Source organism: Leuciscus leuciscus (assembly GCF_965113295.1).
Source record: "Leuciscus leuciscus genome assembly, chromosome: 5".
NCBI classification, from domain to species: Eukaryota; Metazoa; Chordata; class Actinopteri; order Cypriniformes; family Leuciscidae; genus Leuciscus; species Leuciscus leuciscus.
In genome coordinates, this window is record NC_138729.1 from 35,006,244 (window position 1) to 35,024,360 (window position 18,117).

The window sequence follows — 18,117 nt, forward strand, 5'->3', positions numbered from 1 at the left end:
AGTACTTCAGCTTGTGTCTGTGCTAAATCTTGTTGCTCACTTTCCTCATGTTTTAAACAAAATATTGAAATATGTTGCCTGTCTTTTAAAGGCTCGAAATCTCTCCACCTGTTGTTGTAATATGACAACATTCACTGTTAGACTTTTCAAGGGTTTTTTACAGTAACTTACTGGCAACACTGTTGCCAGTAAGTTACTGTAATTAAGAGTTACAGTACCAAACCGTATTTCAGTTTTGTGTAATACAGTGCATTACTGTAAAAACGAAGCTAATCAGTACAGTGCATTACTGTAAAAACTAAGCTAATCAGTACACTACTGTAATTATTTTTATTTGTACTAAATATAAATTAGATTTGATAATTTTGATATATGATTAATTTTATTTTTATCCTACATAAGTACTACTTTCATACAAACCAATTAGACAAAGTTATCACAAAATACCATTTTTTTATTTAAAACATTTCATATATATCACAAAATAAACATGCCAATGCTGGAAATGATGTGTGAAATTTTTACACATTAATGGGTAAGTTTAGAGACAACATTTTTTGTGTTAATTTTAACTCATTCATTGTGTTAATGATTTTAACAAAGTAAATATGTCAGAGAGGTTAGCACAAAGATGTGTAAACGTGTTAAATTAACACATTATGTGCTGTCCTTCACTGCAAACATTTTTGAAAACATACATAAAATCATAAACAAAACATTAGCATTTGACTAAATGAATGTAGAGTCATTGGTTGTTTAGCTTATACAAGTATTATAATGAAATATCAACCATTACATTCATAAAACTGCAGAATATAAATACATTAAGCATTCAAAAAGGAAATGTCCAAAACAGGACAAAACACAGTTCTTTTCACAATACAAGATACATAACCCCACCTTAAAAATAATTTCACTTATTTCCAAAAATGTGTTGGATTCATGTACACTGGTGGCCAAAAGAAGTATTTAAGTGGCGTAATGTTTTTGAAAGAAGTCTCTTTGATGCTCAAGAAACATTTATTATTATTATCAATGTCTGACTGTCTACTCCATCTTTTCTACAGCATAGGAGTAAAAGTCATCAAAATAATCTTTAAAAAGCCAACACAATGTTTTTGTCCACCTTTGTGAATAAATGAACTTCTCCAAAGATTGGTTCCTGTTCAGAACTTGATTGACAACATCAGAGTGTTCCCTGGTCTGCATGCGTGCCCACAAACACAAATGTACTCAGTCCTTCAGAGGAGATCCCGGTTCCAAAACTATATGAGAGAGAGAGAGAGAGAGAGAGAGAGAGAGAGAGAGAGAGAATATTAGTGTCACATTATTTTTAACCTCCTTTTTTGTTAATTTTTATTATTATTTTCACAAAAACTTAAGAATATATATTTGTAAACAGCTTTTGTCAATAAATAGCATACAAAAGAACTAAATTAAATTATGCCAGATTAAATTTTAATACTTACAAATCCTAAATTCTGTCCAAAAATGCTGAGATGCATAGAAAGAAGTTGAACGACTGAAATAGATGATTTTAGCCCATTTCAGCTTGTCTGCAGTGAAGGAGTACCTGTTTGAGACAAATACACAGTAAGATACATGCAAGAAATCACTGTGTGATGATCGTTCTCCTTCCTACAGTAGTTAACCCACCTGTGCGCTGATATTAGGACCTTCCTAGTCAGGTGGAACTGCAATGGTAGAGTCGCTGGCTAATAAAATATAAAAATAATGCAAAAATATAAACTTAAGTTGTTTAGAATGCTAGATTTGGTCTTAGTGAGAGTTTTACTGCAGTGCTTACCTGGATACATTTAATCTGGTGAGACTGAACAAAGACAATGGTCCATCTTCTGATTGGTTCATTTGCTGTGTAATAAAGTTAGACATAATGCAAAGGTCACTTATTTGATATAAAGTTAGCCAATTTTATAGAGATTTTATAAGATATTGTTAGCTACCTAGTCTGCACCAGTGGCTCAAAAGCAATTTTCACATAGTGTATGCTAATCATTTCAGCAAACTTATCTCAAAATATATCACAAATGGGCTGGCCTACCTCTGGAATCTTGCTAAGTCACTGGCGCGAATTGGCGCTTTGTTGCAGTTGCCTTTAAACACAAAAATGGAAGTAAATATTAAATTCCATAAAAAAAAAAAACTATAATATGGTATAGTTTGCAAACTAATGCTAAAACTATAAAGGTTCTCATCAGTAGGCCAACATTAAGATATAAACAGAATTTCACATTAGTTTATTCACATTTATTGTTAATGTAAACGCGTTGCTCGTTGGCATATTTTAACTCGACAATTCAATAATCTAACAAAGTGTGTAAAATGAAACGTTAGCTCAGTTTACCATGGTAAAGTTCGTTACCGCCATGTTGACGACGAGTAACGTTAGGCTAACGTTAACGTTATAACATACGTTAAACTGGGCACAATCCTGTCAACATACACAGAATGTTTTTTTGTTGTTTTTTTTACCTTGCTTGCTGATCTCTCTCTCTCGGTGAAGTGAATTCCGTCTCTTCCCCGGGCCAGACACGAACGTCGCGATCCAACAAAAGACAGACCCCATTACCTACACTGGATGTCTGTCTGACGCGACACGACAAATACCAGACAGTGTAGTGATGCGCCGCGGCCGTTATATTTCAGACGTAGTCCGATACGAGTCCAAGCGCTCGCACTAGTTCTTACAAGGGATAAACAGGTTTGCATTTAAAGGTCCGGTCGCTTCAATGTGTCCAATATAGACAGCCTCTGGCTATTATAGCGTTGTAGACACGTGGTGTAAGGCAAAAATTAGGAAATAAAAAGCACGGTGGAATGGTGCCAGCCAGAGAGGCAGTTACGTCAAATACAGTAGTATACAGCAAATTTAAAAAATACAGTAAGTCTCTGTATGTGGTGTTAGACGTCACAGAAAATTCCCATGATGCAATTGGAATCACAGTTATTTACTGTAAAGAGAAATAGCAGTATAATACTGGGGGATTTAAAGTAAATAACTGTAGAAATTACAGAAAAGTCTAACAGTGTTCCTTACAAAAATATTATGCTCTACTCAAGCCAATGAAACGTATCGTTCCGTTGAGCAGTAAAAGTTTGGGTTATACCAGTCAGTCTTTGATGCAGAGAATGATTTTAAATGTGGCTTTGGTGAAGGCTTATCACTTGCATAAGATTGAGGTGTAAGTAGATCAGTGAACACAGGCCTATCTGACTTCCATTCCATGCTATTTGGGGTGTCATAATTGGACAGTTCAAACTTAAAGTTTGTCTGCATACTTTACAAATTTATATTCTTAGTAATATTTAAGCTTGCAAACATAGTGCGCTGGGATGATGTGGGCCTGCTATATGCGCCTGCTGTTAGTATTTTGGGGTAAGATTTGCTTAGGGGGAAAACTATAAAACTGAAGGCTTTTAATGGTTACAGTCAAGGGTGGGACGGCCTAGAGGAGGTCACTTGAGTTTAAAACTGTTTAGCTGCAGATGCTGGGAGTGGGAGAGAAAGGTTCTTTAAGGTTAAACAGCGGGGTGGGTCTCATTCTTAATTTGATTTGTTCTCTCTAAACTCTTGGAGGATATTCTTTTATTTAAGCTTTTAAATTGTAGCCTTTAGTTTACCAGTTTAATGTAAAACCCCCAAATCTGTCAGAATAGCCTGCTTAAAATCAATTTCACCTTCTGAAATTTGTCCGGTGTCAGCTTATGTCTTGGTACATCACAAATGTAATGTTTACAAAATCTCAAATTAAGGTGAAAATAATGTTAACATTGGATCATTGGATTTAGGTAAACAACATAAAACTGAAAAAATAAGCAAATCCCTTACTTTCTTTACCTCCAGGACCAGACCACATCAACAACACATATCTGCCAAAGTCTTGTCAGTTGAGCAAAATGTGGTGAGATCATTTGAAATGGGTCAGAGCAGGTCAGCAGGTGCAGTGGTTTTGTTGGGTTGATGCCTTTTTTTTTTTTCATAGAAAGAAAACAGGAACCCAGTTCAAATTTGAAACAAGCTTTCACTAGATGTCATTTAAAGCACTTGTGTAACCTGCAAATTAATAATTTCGTCACTGTAGACATTATGTGATTGTATAAATAAAATCTGTCATATAACAGTATTTCTATTGATCGTACAGTTTTATTTAAGTGTAAAATTATATCATGTAGGAATTGTGAAAATATTTAAGGGACTGAATGTAAGACGTTCTGCATTTGTTGTTTTTTGATCTACGGACTGGTTTATGTCAGTTTGTTTTGTGCACAAATAATAATTTATTAAAAATGTATAAATTAAATTATAGGAATAATATATTTGACTTTTTAGACTAAACAAATTAGGCTGCATGTATGATTTTACAATACAATTCAAAAACTGAAATGGCAGATTATATTTTGTTTTAATTTCTATGTTTAGCACTGGACTGAAACCTGCCTAAAGCTTTTCTTAAATAATGTTGTTATTTTCTACATGTATACTCCCTGTTCAGTTCAGTTTTTTGTCTGTTATTGTAATGCGTTTATCTCCTGCGTTTGTGATTAAAGTACATTTTAAATATATTCCTATTTCGTGTGTTATATGACACCAAACTGCTACACCTTTACTGTTTGGACTGAATTTCATTCTGGCTCCCTTAGCTGAGACTCTTTGAGTCAGTGTTATTCTTCAGTAAGAAAAAGTAATGTATCCCTGCACTGGCCAAAGTTATGAAGACAAAGCTGATACTTTATTTGACTCTGCTCAGGGTTTACCGCACCATTAAGAGCCGATGTGAGAACGCACTTCAACCCGAGAGAAATGAATTCCTTCGCGCCACTGAGCCAGTCTCTCGTGTGACGAGACATGAGTTAATTGATGTTGTTTGCATTTGCTTTTTGGTTGATCTTGTGTAAGCCACACCATTCTCTCCAAGAGTAGTCAAGTGGCTTATTTGCATGTATGTCTGGAACAAATAAACTTTTGAGGCAAGAAACTTTGTGTAAATACTGATGAGGCCCAGTGAGTTCATTGACTGAGACCTCCCTGATCGTCTGTGTCAGCATCCCTGCACTTAATTAATGACTGTACATATCCTGCTCCTCTCTTTTATTTCATCCCAAAATGGGGGATTTCCTGATGGTTTATGACTTTCAACTTTCATAAACAAAATCCCGAAATGAAATATGAAATCCATCCCTATTCTATCAAGACTTATTAAATTGAGATTTTTACCCCTCTAAGTTTATTAAACCAGATGTATTAGGTCATTTGTTTAGAGTCACAACGCAGTTGAGGCATTTTTTGATCATGGATTTGTTACTGAAAATATAGTTTCTTTAACCACCTTTTAGAATAATATATCCCATTAGACAGCATGAGAAAATAAATGTAAGCTGAGGTGTCTTGCCCTGAAGGGGTTTATTTTGCAATAACAACTGGCTGACTGTACATTGTCCGGCTTATTAACCACCAATAAATAAATTAAATGCATGGATATAAAACATTAATTTGAATTGAAATTATTTTACAATTTTACCTCTATTTTCTTAAATCTTCCTCTAAGAAAAAAAGTCCAATACATGGTTATAGAGAAATTAACAGTCCACAAAATGTACTATAAAGACAACTCTCTAAGAATGCTCTATGCAATGTTCAAAACATGCTGAAGACGCCAAAACAATATTACATATTCATATATATTACATATATAGTGCCATTTTCAGTTCTCCGAATGAGCCAATTGAAATACAGTGTTAACATGGACAACTGCAAATATTAGGCAATATCTTACCATTGAATGTGCCGATTGTGTTGTCTTTGTAATATATTTTGTAGATTCTTACTTTCTCTATAACCATGTAAGTGTTTATCCACTATTTTTTTATTATTTAATTATTTATCTTTAAGGTGAAAGTGACACGTGAATTCCAAGTGTGGTACCCCATACTCGGAATTTGTCCTCTGCCTTTAACCCATCCAAGTTAGTTGCACACACATTAGGAGTAGTGAGTAGTGAACACTTGAGCTGTCACGATTCCTCGCTTAAATTAGAGTACGCATTTAAAAAAAAAATCTTCAATTGCAATTTACCAGTGTCAAGTTACCGGCTAAGTTACTGGCAGTGTCGCTCGCATTCAACTGACGAGAATCCATGAAAAACATTTTTAGACTGTTTTCTATAATGTTGTTCTATAATGTAGCCTACATAAGATGATTGGTCATAGGCTATTATGAAGTTTAACAGTTTTGTTCTGTAAAACCATATGATTACTTGCTTTTGATACTTTTTTTGGACCAAATATTATTGCCTCCAATGCTTCGTTATTATATATGTATTTTAAGTCATTTTAAAGGCTTAGGTCTATTTTTATTACCACAAAAAAATCTGATTACTTGATTAATTGTCAAAAAAAATCACCTGATTACTCGATTACCAAAATAACTTTTAGTGACAGCCCTAGTGAACACACTGCAAACCGTGGACACACACACCCGGAGCAGTGGGCAGCCATTTTACTGTGGCGCCCAGTAAGCGATTGGGGGTTAGGTGCCTTGCTCAAGGGCACCTCAGTCATTTCCTGCCGGTATTGAGAATTAAACCTCTAACCATTAGGCAATGACTGCCCTCTATTTTTCTTTAGTGTTTGTACCTTTCATTAAATATCTGTCATTCTTTTATAGTCTATGTTTTAGCATCTAATTATATTAAAGTTCTGGAGCTTTTGGACCTTTATCAGTCAACATCCAATCAGTGTAAAAATCATTAACTTTATTAGTGCAGCCCCCAGGCCCAGGTTTATTAAGTCTAGCTGGTTGTTGTTTGTTCACCATAAAAGTGCATAACAAAGAGCTTCAAAATGAAAACTGCATGTTTGTGTTTAGAGTCCAGATTTCCATCTGAGAGAAAATGAGAAAGCAGGAATCCCCTAACTGTGTCAGTTTGAAAATGAACCACACTCCTGCAGAGAGCTCTACTTGTAGGGATTTATAGCACATATGACTTCATCCATTCCCTCCCCGCTCTTTATTTTGTGGTATGCTTCCCCTAAGATGTCCTGCATTGTGAGCCATCAAGCCAGTCTTCAAGGTCTGGCACGGCAAATTGACCTGGCCAGAGCCCAACTGCTCTCAAACCGCAAGCCAAAGAAAGCCAAGCAATGAGTAAAACCCTGAGCACAAATGAACATTTAAATGACAGTATAGTATCAGTTCACATTTCTTTCAAAGGGTCAGTAAACTAAAAAGTAAACAAAAAAGTACTTCAACCATAGAAACAGCAGGACGTTATGGATATGTTTTAGATGATTTCAGTGTATCTCTATGATCTCAAGTCTCTCTTGAGGTGGGTTAATATGAATGTTTAGGTCTAGTTGTCAGATTCGTCATCATCATCTGTGTCGTCATCACCTGGCTGCTCACTTTTATGTTGCAGGTGTGAGCCAACTGAAATCTCTTCTTACCCTTCTCATTATTTAATCACTTCTCAGATCTTTATGAATCTTCATCATCCATCTGATCCTCTGATTCTTCTATTGTTCTCTTTGTTTTGCCACATTGTTCTCTATCCCAAGGCAGCAATGTGCAGTAATATGTCAAACTTCAAAGTTTATATGAAGTTAAACAAAGTTGCTATGTAATACTGACTACATTTGCCATTCATAGGAAATGTATCTGAACACATTGAAATATGTTAGGCTTAATAAAGTTCCACATGTAGTTTCATGAACACAGGGCACTTTCTAATCAGTGACTAAATCTAGACAATATGCAGTTTATAGCTACAGTTTAAGGTTGGCTTTAGTGTAGATGTAGTCTCATTTAGACAATGCAAATGTACACTGTAATGACACACCAACACAGAAGATGAAGAACCCAGTTGCGGGAGTTTATTGCAAAACAATGTAGAGTAGCGTAAGGAAAGTATGCAAGTATAGCAAGTCTTTTAAACAGTCCTTCAAGGAACACAGGTAAGTATTCACAGCTACCAGGTTCTTCATCTTCAACAAAACCTGATCCACAGGAAACAGTATCCCATGATGGAACAAACTCAGGGTTACAGGATTAGTTTAAAGTTGAAAAAAGCAAACCAATTAAATCAGGCTTTGTTGGTACCATGATGCTAATCATCAACTTTCTCTGTCAACTCAGGCTCTGATCCTGAGTTCATGGAGCGAGTGCACATGAAAGTGTAACATCAGTAGCAAATAGCCAATCACGCCTTGAAACATAGAGAAACTGCGTTTCACTTCTCTTGAGAGTAGTATGATTTTATTTATTTTTTTGCCGAAGATTAAAGATTGAAGAATATGAACCACATAAATGCATTTACACAGCAAAAAGAAAATATCTTGCTATATCAGTACAAGTGAAAGTTGTACATTTAGGTTATATAGTGTTTATATAGTTTACAATATATATAGATATACAGAGACTTACATATTATCTGTATATATATTTATGTTTATTTAAACTTTGATTATAATTGTTAAACTAAAATTGCTCATGTGTAATGGATTAAGCATATAATAATTATATAATTAATACATATAAAATAATAATAAATAAGCATTGCTAAAAGCCAGACAGTTTTGTATTTAAAAATGTTTGACTATAGTGACCTTTAATTTGGAGGGAGAGATAGACCCCAGGTCTTTGAAATCCCAAAAACAACTCACAGGTAAGCAATTCGGTAAGGACAGTCCATAAACCTGTAACAAAAAACTGCGGTAAGTCTTTTCCAGCCAACAATAGCACAAAGGTGAGTCCAAGTAACAAACAACAATGCCAGTGACTGAGTACAAGTGAACAGTTTAAATACAAATCTAAACAAGAAGGTGATTAACTGCAGGTGTGTGTGATCGGAGAGATAGTGGGTGCGCATAACTATCGGTGTATCAAAATACCGCGAGAGTGACTCGAAAGCATAAGGCTCGTTTGAGATTAGCTAAATCTTTGCAGAATCGATCACTGGCTATCACTGCAAGATGCATGCCAATTAGAAATGTGTCCGAGTGTGGTCCGACTTATGTTGATGTCATGCTTACGTATGCCAAAAAATATTGTGATGGCAAGGCGGCCGTGTCGGATTCTGCATTCAGACGCAGTTGCTCTGCGCTGCGCTGATCAAAAGCACGATGGGAAACAACTTGCTGACGACACAGCTTAATGCTTATTGGTTTAAACAACTGTGATGTGTTGATCTCTTTTAACATGTTTGATTTTAAAACTCTGATATCATGTTTTTATGTGTATAAATTATGTGTGAATATTACTAAACTCTCTGACAGTGCAATCTCTCTGTGGGGTATGTAATTGTTGTCATATTTATAAATAAAAAAAATTAAAACATGTCTGTATTAAAGTCAAAATGAGTGATAAACTCGTCTTTCGAATGGAATTAAATATCAAGTACTTTTGGTGTCTTGTTCATTATATTTATTTTCAAATATAAGCAACATAACTTAAATTACATCCAGTTTATTATCAACACCATGTATGAGTGTGAATCCCGCGATATCTGCCTCTGATCTCATAGGTGTCTGATCCACTACGAGAAGAGAGAACTGTCCGGCTTGCCTGTGCTTTTTTCACTCCTCCCCTCACTGCAGCCGCCTACATTTCAGGCGAGGCGAGGCACAGCCGTCTGCTCATAATCGCTCTCACGGTACTTCGATTTCATACACCGATTGGTCTGTGCAGCGCTGCTTTAAGTCAAACACACCTTGTGAGTGCGAGCAGGGCAGAGTCCAGAGTGTGTATGAGACACACATATGCCATAATATGTTTTGTTTTTTGGTAGTTCAAAAGACCAGTAGGAGTCTTTGTATCTGTTTTTTAGGGGGACTCATATTTTGAAGCGTTATCATGTTTCTTCTGCCCGGTCTTCCTGTTTCTTGTGTTTCCTTTTTCCCCCAATTGTAATTATTAGCACCTGTGTCTTGTTTAACCTGATTAGCATGTTATATATAGCCATGTGTTTGTTCCAATCCTTTGTCCAATATAAACTTGGTAGATGGTTTCCATGTTGTGGTCTGTTTTCAGGCCTTCCATTTTTTCCTCCTTGTTGTGTCCCTTGCTCTTGGATATATTTGTCATTTTGTAATTTTTAATAAAGAGCTGCGCTTAGATTCAGAAACGTTTTGCTCTAAACCATCTGTTTGTTACATGACTGAAGTTGATTGACAATGAAGAGATGATAGTCATGAAATGCACTACTACTACACCACATACAAAAACACTCTCTCTGACATTCCATTTTGTAACATGATGCAATAACTTTTTTTTTTTTTTGACTAAAGTACCTCACACAACTAAAACATCTGCATTATAGGACCAAAGTATGAATTCATCTCTCCAATGTTACTCTAATGCTAGTGTAAGCTCGCGCTCGATCGGCCCAAAGCCGGCATCCGACCAGCGCAGAAGGTCTTAACGTGTTACTGTCCTTTTCTCGAGGCAAAGTATTTTTTTGATTAAATGCAATACATTTGAATATGTATTCTCTCGTTATTTCATCTGACTCCATAAATGAAAAGGTTTTAATGATATCTGTAGATCATTCATTATGAGCGAATGTTTGACTATTCCTTTTAAGGACTCACTCTCAGCCTCACGGGCCAATCTGAGGTACAGAAGAGGCCCAGAATCCCCTGCTGCATTTCATTATATAGTCAGGACCTTTTTCACTTGGAAACATGTACTAACAAAAGAAATTTCCATTCAGAGGTTGCACCTTTTGGGGGTGTGTGACCATTTGCTAGGAGATCACCTTCCTTTGTATGTCAGTTATATTTAAACTCTTAAAAATCTTATTACCTTGTGTTTTACTTATTTGGAAATGAGACATTTGTACCAGTCGCCCTGAGACATTTCAAATGATACTAAATACGTACAATACTCGGTCAATCATTCACATCAAACTATACATTTTCTTGGGTGAATTCAGATGATCTGAGCATGAGAGAGAGGGGGTGAGAGAAGGGGGAAAGAGATGTAGATTAGGATGACTCAGAGGTGAGACTTTTCTTCTCGATAGTGCACGAGGGCTAGTTCAAATGGTAATTTCCAGAGAGGTTATTTTGTCCTCTCAGGGTCTGGTCGCTCTTCAACCAGACTGTCCGGCATCTCCTAATTTCTCAATTCTTACACTAGTGTATTTCATAGAACATCAGTTCTATTATAGATCTATGACAAACTCCTGCAACATCATGAGACTCACAAACACTAAGTGGGTGTGAATTGGCCGTCTTAATACTCTCAAAATTTTGCTCCCAAGTTAAAGAGCTTATATACAGAGATTGATGTTATAAACCTGAAGCTCTATTTTGATTTCTCCTGTCCACTCACTGAACAGATTTTAAAACACTATAGGCATCATACACTTGTCGACTTTGTAAATGGTTACAGTGAAAAACTGAGCCTTGTTTCTAGGAGACGCATGACAGATTCACAGGAGATGACCGTAGTAGTTGAATAAAATGGTCTTGGGTGATTACAACAGGTGACATAGTCAGTTGTTTTATCTATGTTGTCAATGGATATGCATCTATTATCAGTCACCGTTTACATTTAATGCAATATAATCAATCATTCACGGCTATTGATGTTCAGGCTATTTATCCTCTTATCCCGGTCAAGCTTTAATGTCAAGCCTGGCTACTGATGAATATTAACATAAAAATTTATGAATCGATATTTAACTATGTCAAGACAAAACTAACAATACAGTTTTATGTGGTTGCTTTGTGACTTCGCGTCCTTGATTTCCATTGGCTGGTCAGCGTATTTGATTGTACTGTAGCCTTATGTGCTGTATTCAGTAGCAACGCGTCATACATATGCATTCTAAAATAAAAATTTTGATATCCTCCGACTAGATGGAATCAAACTCTGTGCCCATCATACTGTACACTATGCACTATTTCAGTGAATTCTGCCAACTCCGACTGCCCAAAATCTGCATTCTGGCGCAGACTTGCCACAACTATTGTCGACTTGTCCAGACTGCAAGACGTGGAAAAATCGGAGCAAAAACGTCGTGTAATGTATTCCAGCCTTTAGTTGAGAGCTGTTCTTACTTTAAGAAAGATGATGATAAGACTCTACTGGGCTGATAATAGCTGGCATTCAGTCAAGTTTTATTGTTGTTTCTCTCCAACAGACTGAAAGAAGGAACACAGTATAGTTTGTACAGTGAATCTGGTGCAAACATTTAGCAAGCAGCTGTACATGATGACAGTGAAATAGACTCCAACTGTTCAAAACTCTCACCTCATACAGCAGACTGACTCACCATATGGGACCTGGCTGAGAACACATTTGGCATTTAGTTTGTTGTAACAAAAAAAAAAAAAAAAAAAAAATTGATTTCAGAGCTTTATAAACAAAATGTTGAGACACATTAACAGAATACTTTTTCTACTGTTTTCCTCAACAACAACAAAAAAGAAAGTATCTGCTTTACTGATCTTCTCGTGCCATCACAGCCTTTCAAAATGAGCTGAAGAACACAATACTTCCATAACCAAAAAACAAGAGCACTGCCTATAAATTATACTTCTCTTAACAACTAATTTCTCTCTTTTCTCTGCTCAAACGTCTTCATGGTTTACTGTTCTGTGGAAACTCAGTATTGGGATACTACTTATAATATTAGCTCTTTTAAATTGCTGGTTTTAAATTTTTCTAATTTGTAGTCACTTCGGATAAAAGCATCTGTTAAATGATTAAATCAATAATTTCATCAGACAGTTTTGTTGAGGTGTTTGTGGTTGTTCTAGCACAGAAATTCCTGAGTACATATGATTTTTTCAAATAGTTTTGGTTGTGGTTTTAATCATGGCCGTTACTAGGAAAACATAAGTTCTTCCAACTGAAATATGAATTTCTACCATAGCTCCCACAGATAACTTTCCTATGTTCTCCTGTCTCATCTAACATGTGGGTGAGAATGAGAACCCCAAAGATTAGTTTATGTCAACAGTTTTTGGTTTTAGACAGGATATTAAGACAGTTTTACAGTCAATACTATATTTCCTTTTCTTGTTTGTTAATAATCCGTAACATCAAAAGATGGTGGTTATGAGGGAATATTGACAAACAGCGATTAAAAAAATAATACCTCATATCCTCCATCATTCCCCAGAAGTTATGAACTCCAAAACATGTTATTCTGGTGTTAAAAGGTGAACAAAGCATTCATAGAGCTTTTGATACCAGCATACTTTTTTAAGGATCAAAAGTGTTTCATATCAGGATTCAAAGAAGGTAAAAGGAGGAAAGACTTGGAGCAAGGAAGAAGAGGGTAAATCATCTTTCATTGTTGTTCTTGTTTTATAGTCCATGCTGGTCTTTATGTAGGTCAGTTCAAATCAGACTGTTTTGGCCACTGACAGAACAATGCTTTCTGCTTGATGTAATAGCACTAGTCTGTCTCACTACCCACAATGCACAGCCCTGATACGGCTTTCCAAGTTATATACTCATCCGATCAAGGTCAGACTGCCTTAAAAGGCCTGAGACGGTGAGCGTGCAGCTGTTACATTCAACAGCTTGAAATATTACCCCTTTTTTCCATTATTCTCTCCTTTCGTTGTCTCAGGAGTTTAAAAATATAAAAAAATTAAAATTCCTGTGTGTAGACATTTATATTGTCAAACTAGGGTAGCAGTTGGGTCAGACAAGACTTTTGAGACAGTTATTAAAGGCGCAATATGTACGATTTTTGCATTCAAATATCCAAAAACCACTAGCTCAGTGTTATGTAACTTGTTCAGTTGTGTACTTATCTCAAATGTTACCAAAATCCAGAGAAATTCGCAATTTTAACCAGTGTAACATCCCTTCTCATTGTGAGGCCTATCAGTGGTAGAAACCATGGAAAATGTCTTTGGCAAAAGCCTCATGAATAAAATGCGGAAGTAATCATTGTAGCGTCTAATACTCCATTCTGTTGTTGTTTCACACAGTGGTCATGGACCACAATTATTCGTTTTTCTTTGCAGCAGGTTCTGTCACCAAAGATCACTCCAAGAAACATAAACTGATGGGTGAATCAAATGACCCAAGAAGAGTTTTGCACAAGAGGAGAAATAAAACAAGGATCAATTTATGTGTGGCATTTTAGCATTAAACATTACATTACTTGCAGTTAATTCATTCAAATTAAATATAATCATGTGATGAAATGTAAAGGTTATAAAACTTTTTCATTACCTCTTCCATGACCATGATTTGTGAGTCCTGTAGATTGATTTCCATCTGCAGTGGAGGTAAAGACGATAACTCCCATCATTCAATGCTCCTTCACAGTGTCATCAAGCTCTACACCTTTGTTATTGCTTTGAATATGCGACCTCTAGCGGCAAAAATTACATACTGTGCCGTTAATTGAGAAAATAAGGAAAAATGACAGAGACTGCACCACAAAATATTTCTAAATGTTTTATTTGGAATAAATACCTTGAAGCATGACGAGAAAAAAAAATATGTATAACAAGACATAATAGGTATTTACATGACTTGTTTGTGCACAGCCAAATGGATGTATACATGGTATACAAGCCCATGCAGGACATTGAAATCTTTTGCTGTAAGAATGCGCAAAAGAAAATATGCATTAAAGTAATACAGAAACCATCTTTTAGATGGACGATATGGTCACTCTGAAGAACCTTGATCACAAACGTAATGTGTTTTTGTGTATTACAGGGATTTTCACTTTCTGTGTACAAGAACAACTTGCCACTGAAGCACAGGGCACAACACTGTACAACCTTGTGCCACCAGCCACCAGTTCTTAAAATTCATTTTAATAGTAATAATAACTTAGTTAAAATGTCAACTGTACCAGACAGGGCATGATTATAGCAGCTGCACCTCTGGCTCAGTGGTAGGTAGAGGACAGGAAAGGAGATAAACTGCATTACAACGAACAAACAAAAAAGAGTTCTGGTTGAAAGCTGGACGGGGAGAGAATGAGTTTGGCAGTACAGAACATGGCTGACAGCAGGAAATATGCTGGCCAGAAAAAAATTGGGTCTGCTGAGCTAAATAACAGTGACTTTAAGGAGATGAATGGAGATACAAAAAGAGTCAGTCGGCTAACATGCTAACACACGTGTACTGATAAAACACAGGCCTTGTGTACATAAGGCTTTCTCATTGCTGTTTTTGTTTTAGGGGGCTAATACATCGGTGAAGACTTAAACATTTCCATGATCTGTACTTTGTCAAAATGGACCCTCTGAGTTACTGCACGTCATCTTGCAGCAGTAAAGGTGGATCATTGGATTGCACGAAAAGCCTTGTGGAAAGTAGTTAGACGTTTTCCAGTTACATTACAACACAGATGACTTCATTTATTTGCATGACGTAAAGCATTGGGATAACCGGCTTTGACGCTCTATTTGTGAAAAAATGCTAATATTTAAGCCTGTTTGTTGATACGAAGGACGTGCTGATAGAAATGTAGCCTGTGCTTCCTCTCAGCCCTTAAGCAATGTGAAAAATTGAAAACTAGTGAACAGTTACTCTTTTTTTTGTTGTTGCAAATATTAACCTCCTCTACAAATACTCCAGTCTCATGGATAGATATCTCTTGGATGTTGATCTTCATTTTTGGTTAATAATTAATTGCTCCCCAGGAAAAAAAAAGGGTAGATCAAATGGTAGATTGGAGCCAGTTCCATGCAGTGCAAGGGCATTTCTGAGCAAGTTTATTATATGCCCTGTGGAATGTTTCGGTTAACCCAAATGGACTATATCAGTGCTTGTCGGCTTCTCTCCACTGTTGGCATTCATCAATGGCCATTTCAAACATCAATTAGCTCACACAAATAGAGATGTTTACACTGATGTCTGCAAAAAAAAAAAAAAATCCGTTCAGTTAAAAGCAATGTATTTGTGCAGATTAGGCTTTAAAACTACACTGTTGTATTGGCCTCGCATTGCAGTGCCCAATGTCATCTCATTAGTAATCACAGGTATTCGTATAAAGTGTGGTTCTATCACATTATTTTCATGTTTGCATAGACACGTACATTACTGAGACGTTAACAGCATCTCAAATGTAAGCATTTTACATATTAATGATTTATAGGCATTCAAATGTTTAAAAAATAGTTTAGGTTTATGGAATAACTGATGTAATATGTTAATTGTACTCCATTTAATCAATGACATTAATATGTTCAATGTCATCACATTCTATTGCTTTTACTTAATTTAAAATAATTTACATTTATCTGCCTATTTTTATATATTTTTATATATACTGTTGAGAAGTGGTTAGCTTCAGGATAGAGGTGGGATTAGGTAACTATACAAATATATTTATAATATAACAAATAAAAGGAATTCATAAATATTTTTGTTTTAAATTCATAGTTATATACTTTTATGTTTTAGATGCTGTCAATACGTCTTTATGGCATTTATTCAAACAGACAAAAATATATATGAAGATATTATGTACGAATACCTATGAATTGTAATGACATCAGGCTATAATGCTATTCATGGTTATGAATTTGGTCTCATCTGGATGATTTACAGGTGATGGATTATTTAATAATTGTTACAATTGGAGGTAGAGTACTATTTGCATTTTTGTTCAAGCCTGTTTATCTCATGACCTCAGTTGTCTGTCTTTTGTCATTTTTTTGTCCCTTTGTCAGGCAGATGAGAAAATATAAACTATGATCCAGAACATAGTCTTTTTTCTTTGTTCTTTTCTCTTTTGAATATGCAATTCGGCAAAAATAGAAGGTCCATGTAGAGCAATAATAAAGCGAGATACTGATTATTTACAAGGGGCTAATGAACAGAAGTCCAGCTCCTGTGGCTTCTTCTTGTCTGCACACTTCTCCCTGGAAAGCAACGCTCCCACTTTTGTAACGCAGTGGAGCAGGCGCCGTTTGAAACCCTTCCCACAAGTCTTGGAGCAGGGGGACCAGTCACCCACCTCCCACATGGGGCAAGGTTCTCCACATGCCCGAATAGCACTTGGCTTTTGGTTAGGGTCACAGTCCACCCCAGGCCCACCATCTACCCCAAGACATTGCACCATCCTCCTCTGGAGTCCATTACCGCAAGTAACTGAGCAAACATCCCACCCTGCCACCACCCACTTCCCTGGTTTTAGTGCGATATCTTTGACGTACATAGGTGAGATTTTGTCCTTGAGAAGATCTGCCTGCTTTCCACCTTTACTGATTCCTCCATCGTCCCTAAGAACACTGTTTTCAGCACGTGCCTTTTCTTCTTTCTTTTGCACCTTGTTATCTTTGCTCTCCCGTGGCAAGTAGAAAGAATAGCGTATGCGTGGAGGTGTCATCTGGCCCACAGACAGCACTTCAATTATCAGGGCTTCACCCAGAGGCTTCACAGCCTGTAGAGTCTCTGAGGACCCAACCGTTCCACTGTAGCGGAGCAGACTCCCTTTCACCAGAATATCCTTCTCCATGGCTGAAACCACATAGTTTCCATTCAGCAGGTACTTGCCCTGGTTGTTCTTGACAGCAAGATAGTTGTCATCACTCATGATGCCCTTGTAGCCACGCTGCCTGATGTCGACGTTGGAGGCTCCCATGGGAAGCATGACCACAAAATTGTAACCATGCCTGAGAAAAGAAAAAATATTAGAATGTTTTTTACATAATCTTCTCTTTCCTAGTACTGTGTATCAGTTGACCAGTCTGCATGCATAACAAATAATGAGAATGTGAGTTTGCAGTCTGTATTGAATGTGACCACATAAAAAAAAATAATAATAAAAAAAAAAAAGAATGGCAAGAAACTGTCCTGTATAATGTAGGTATAAAAGGATATTATAATTGAAATATACCCTATAACAGAATCTAGTGAAATCTAATCAAATTTAGAATCAGATCGGGAAATCTGTATTGATACCCAGGCCTACTAAAAGCACGAAGGTAATAAACAATGCATGAATTCATTTAAAGGGGTCATGAATTGGGAAATACAATTTTCCTTGATCTTTTGACATATAAGAGGTCATTGAACTAAAAAAAAATAACCTGTAAGTTTCAGAGCACAAAACTTCCTTGTTAGTCCAAAAACAGCTTTTATTAAAACCAAGCTCAGAAAAGACT

General features: G+C 36.3%; 1 protein-coding gene and 1 long non-coding RNA gene across 2 annotated transcripts in view; both read right to left on the minus strand.

Annotated features, from left to right (window-relative positions):
- Window positions 1-588: 588 nt before the first annotated feature.
- Window positions 589-2,606, minus strand: LOC309498607. Its single transcript, XR_014205993.1, has 6 exons — window positions 2,494-2,606; window positions 2,063-2,114; window positions 1,808-1,872; window positions 1,657-1,715; window positions 1,470-1,573; window positions 589-1,265 (listed from the first exon to the last, which is right to left on the minus strand). It is a non-coding gene; the product is annotated as an uncharacterized lncRNA (long non-coding RNA).
- Window positions 2,607-14,433: 11,827 nt separating this feature from the next.
- adamts15a (ADAM metallopeptidase with thrombospondin type 1 motif, 15a) overlaps window positions 14,434-18,117 on the minus strand; it is a 32,943-nt gene continuing 29,259 nt past the window's right edge. Inside the window, exon 8 of the mRNA XM_082169392.1 lies at window positions 14,434-17,625. Within this exon, the coding sequence (XP_082025518.1) occupies window positions 16,806-17,625 (820 nt within the window). The 3' untranslated portion in view covers window positions 14,434-16,805. The remainder of the gene's footprint in view (window positions 17,626-18,117) is intronic.